General features: G+C 36.0%; 1 protein-coding gene across 1 annotated transcript; it reads left to right on the top strand.

Moving 5' to 3' along the window:
* Positions 1-791: 791 nt before the first annotated feature.
* Positions 792-2,344, top strand: LOC140919087 (uncharacterized). Its single transcript, XM_073364606.1, has 3 exons — positions 792-1,064; positions 1,202-1,752; positions 2,074-2,344. Exons 1-3 carry the CDS (start codon positions 792-794, stop codon positions 2,342-2,344), a joined length of 1,095 nt encoding a protein of 364 aa, XP_073220707.1.

The raw sequence follows: 2,344 nt of genomic DNA, 5'->3' as shown, positions 1-2,344 counted from the left end.
CAATAATTAGTGGGTTTGTCAAATTGACAACTCTAATCCCAATAGAGCATATATCCATTACATCTCTTTTTATCTTCATCAATCAATAATAATGGCTACTCTTAGTAATACATACACTCATACTCATCCTTCTATTAAAGAAGCTATGAACAATATTAATGGTGTCAATATGTTACTAGACGAGGTCCTCAATATATTTCCATATAGTTACAAATTTGATTCTAGTAATGTTGAATGAGTTGATTATTATTTAAAGTGCAAGATTGCCAATTTAATTTCCATTAATGCATGGTCGAATTCATGACGTAGATATTTATATGCAATCTCCTCACAAACTATGTGGATGGTTATATGGAAGAAAAAACAAAGACTAATCTTAATGTTAATCTTGGACTATACACACAATGGGACACAAAGGTGTTGGATGTAATTCAAATTGATTTATAATTAGTTATTTAGAATATAGTTAGAAGTTAGCTAGAAGTTGGTTAAATTTGTTGTAATTGAATCAGCTAAAACTGCTTCTATAAAAGCCTTCAAAACCAAGAACAATCTGGAATGCTGAACCAGATCATTCTCCAGACTATCAAGATTGATAATCAATCTTCATTTTTCTGACTTTCAGTTTTCCTTGTCTTTTCTTCTCAATTTCAATTCCTCTCAAATAAACAACCTGTTCCAACAATTGGCATCAAGAGCTTGGGTTATAATTCTTGGGAAATACGAGTGCAAGTGTGAGGGGGAATCAAAATTGTGAAACACAAGTGTGAGTGAAAGAAAAGAAAGAATACATGAATGGCGGAGGATTTTCATCGAATTTACCAATCCTTGATGGGAAGAATTGGGATAGGTGGTATGCATCAATGAGATCATTGTTGGGATCTCACGAAGTGTTTGAGATTGTTCAAGATGGCTATGAACAACTTCGTGCGAATCCAACGGAAAGACAACAAACAACATTCAAAGATTGCAAGAAAAAAGATTGCAAGGCATTGCTTTACATCCAACAAAGTGTGGATTCAAACAACTTTGAGAGGATCTCAAAGGCATCTACATCAAAGGAGGCATGAGAGATTTTGGTCAAGTACTATACAGGCGGGGAAAAGGAAAAGAAAATGAAGCTCCAAATGCTAAGAAGGCAATACGAATTATTGCCGATGGAAGAAGATGAAGCTGTGGCAATTACTTCAATCGTGTGCAGGTTGTTGTTAATCAGATGAGAAAAAATGGTGAATCATCAACTGAAGTGGTGATTATTGAAAAGATCCTTAGAACATTAACACAAAGGTACTATCACATAGTGGTGGCAATTGAAGAATCAAAGGATCTTGATAAGATGAAGGTGGAGGATTTGCAAGGCTCTCTCGAAGCTCATGAACTGAGAGTAAGAGAAAGGTGTGCAACAACCTCAACATCTCAAGTGCAGGCCTTGCAGGCCCAAGTTAGCAAGAAGATCAGCCAAGGTGATATGAAGCACAAGAAAGACAAGGGTAAATTCATGTGGTACAAGAAATATGATTCTGATGAAGAGACTGATGATTCTGATGAATGGGTTGGAAGTTCAAGAAATCAGAACAGAAGTGATAACAGCAGCAAGAATTCGAATGACAAAAATAAATTCAACAAAAAAGGAACTCAATGCTACAATTGTAAAAAATGGGGGCATTTTGCAAATGAATGCAAATCCAAGAAAGACCAAAAAAAGGATGATGAAGCTCAAATGGCAGTTGAGGATTCAGATTCAGATGATGTGTTAGTGATGGCCACCACAAACGGAGAACATTCTCCGTTTTCAGATAAAGTGTTGTTGATGGCAACTACAAACCAAGAACGTTCTAGAAAAAGTGTTAAAAACGAAGAACGTTCTTCGTCCCAGTTTTGGTTTCTTGATACTGGTTGCTCGAATCACATGACTGGCCACAAAGATTGGTTTGTAAGCATTGATGAGAAGGTAAAAAGAGAGATCAAATTTGCAGATAATAGCAATGTAATTGCAGAATGAGTAGGAAACATGTTAATTCAAAGGAGAGATGGCAAGCAATATTTCATATGTGATGTGTTGTATGTGCCAAGAATGAAGAACAACCTGCTAAGTCTTGGACAACTACTTGAAAAGGGATATTCAATGAAGATGAAGCATGGTGAAATAAAGATGTTTGATAGTGCAAATAGGTTTGTATTGAAGGCACCATTGTCTAGAAACCAAACCTTCAAAACAACATTGTCAACCGAATCTTCAAGAATGATGGAGGTTGAAGGGTTGGATGAGATGTTGAATCCAAGTGAAGGTGATGTTAGTACCCCAACTGTTCAACCTCGCACAACTTGTAAAACTATAACTTAA

Source organism: Cicer arietinum, chromosome 8 (genome assembly GCF_000331145.2).
Source record: "Cicer arietinum cultivar CDC Frontier isolate Library 1 chromosome 8, Cicar.CDCFrontier_v2.0, whole genome shotgun sequence".
In the NCBI taxonomy this organism is placed as follows: Eukaryota; Viridiplantae; Streptophyta; class Magnoliopsida; order Fabales; family Fabaceae; genus Cicer; species Cicer arietinum.
Note: the sequence above shows the minus strand (reverse complement) of the source record. Positions and strands in the feature narration are given on the sequence as shown.

Excerpts from the sequence above, each read along its gene's own strand:
- LOC140919087 (XM_073364606.1), top strand. The coding sequence starts at position 792 with ATGAATGGCGGAGGATTTTCATCGAATTTACCAATCCTTGATGGGAAG. Across the intron at positions 1,065-1,201 it reads AGGCATCTACATCAAAGGAG|GTTGTTGTTAATCAGATGAG; the intron begins GCATGAGAGATT and ends AATCGTGTGCAG. Across the intron at positions 1,753-2,073 it reads GATTCAGATTCAGATGATGT|AATGAAGAACAACCTGCTAA; the intron begins GTTAGTGATGGC and ends GTATGTGCCAAG.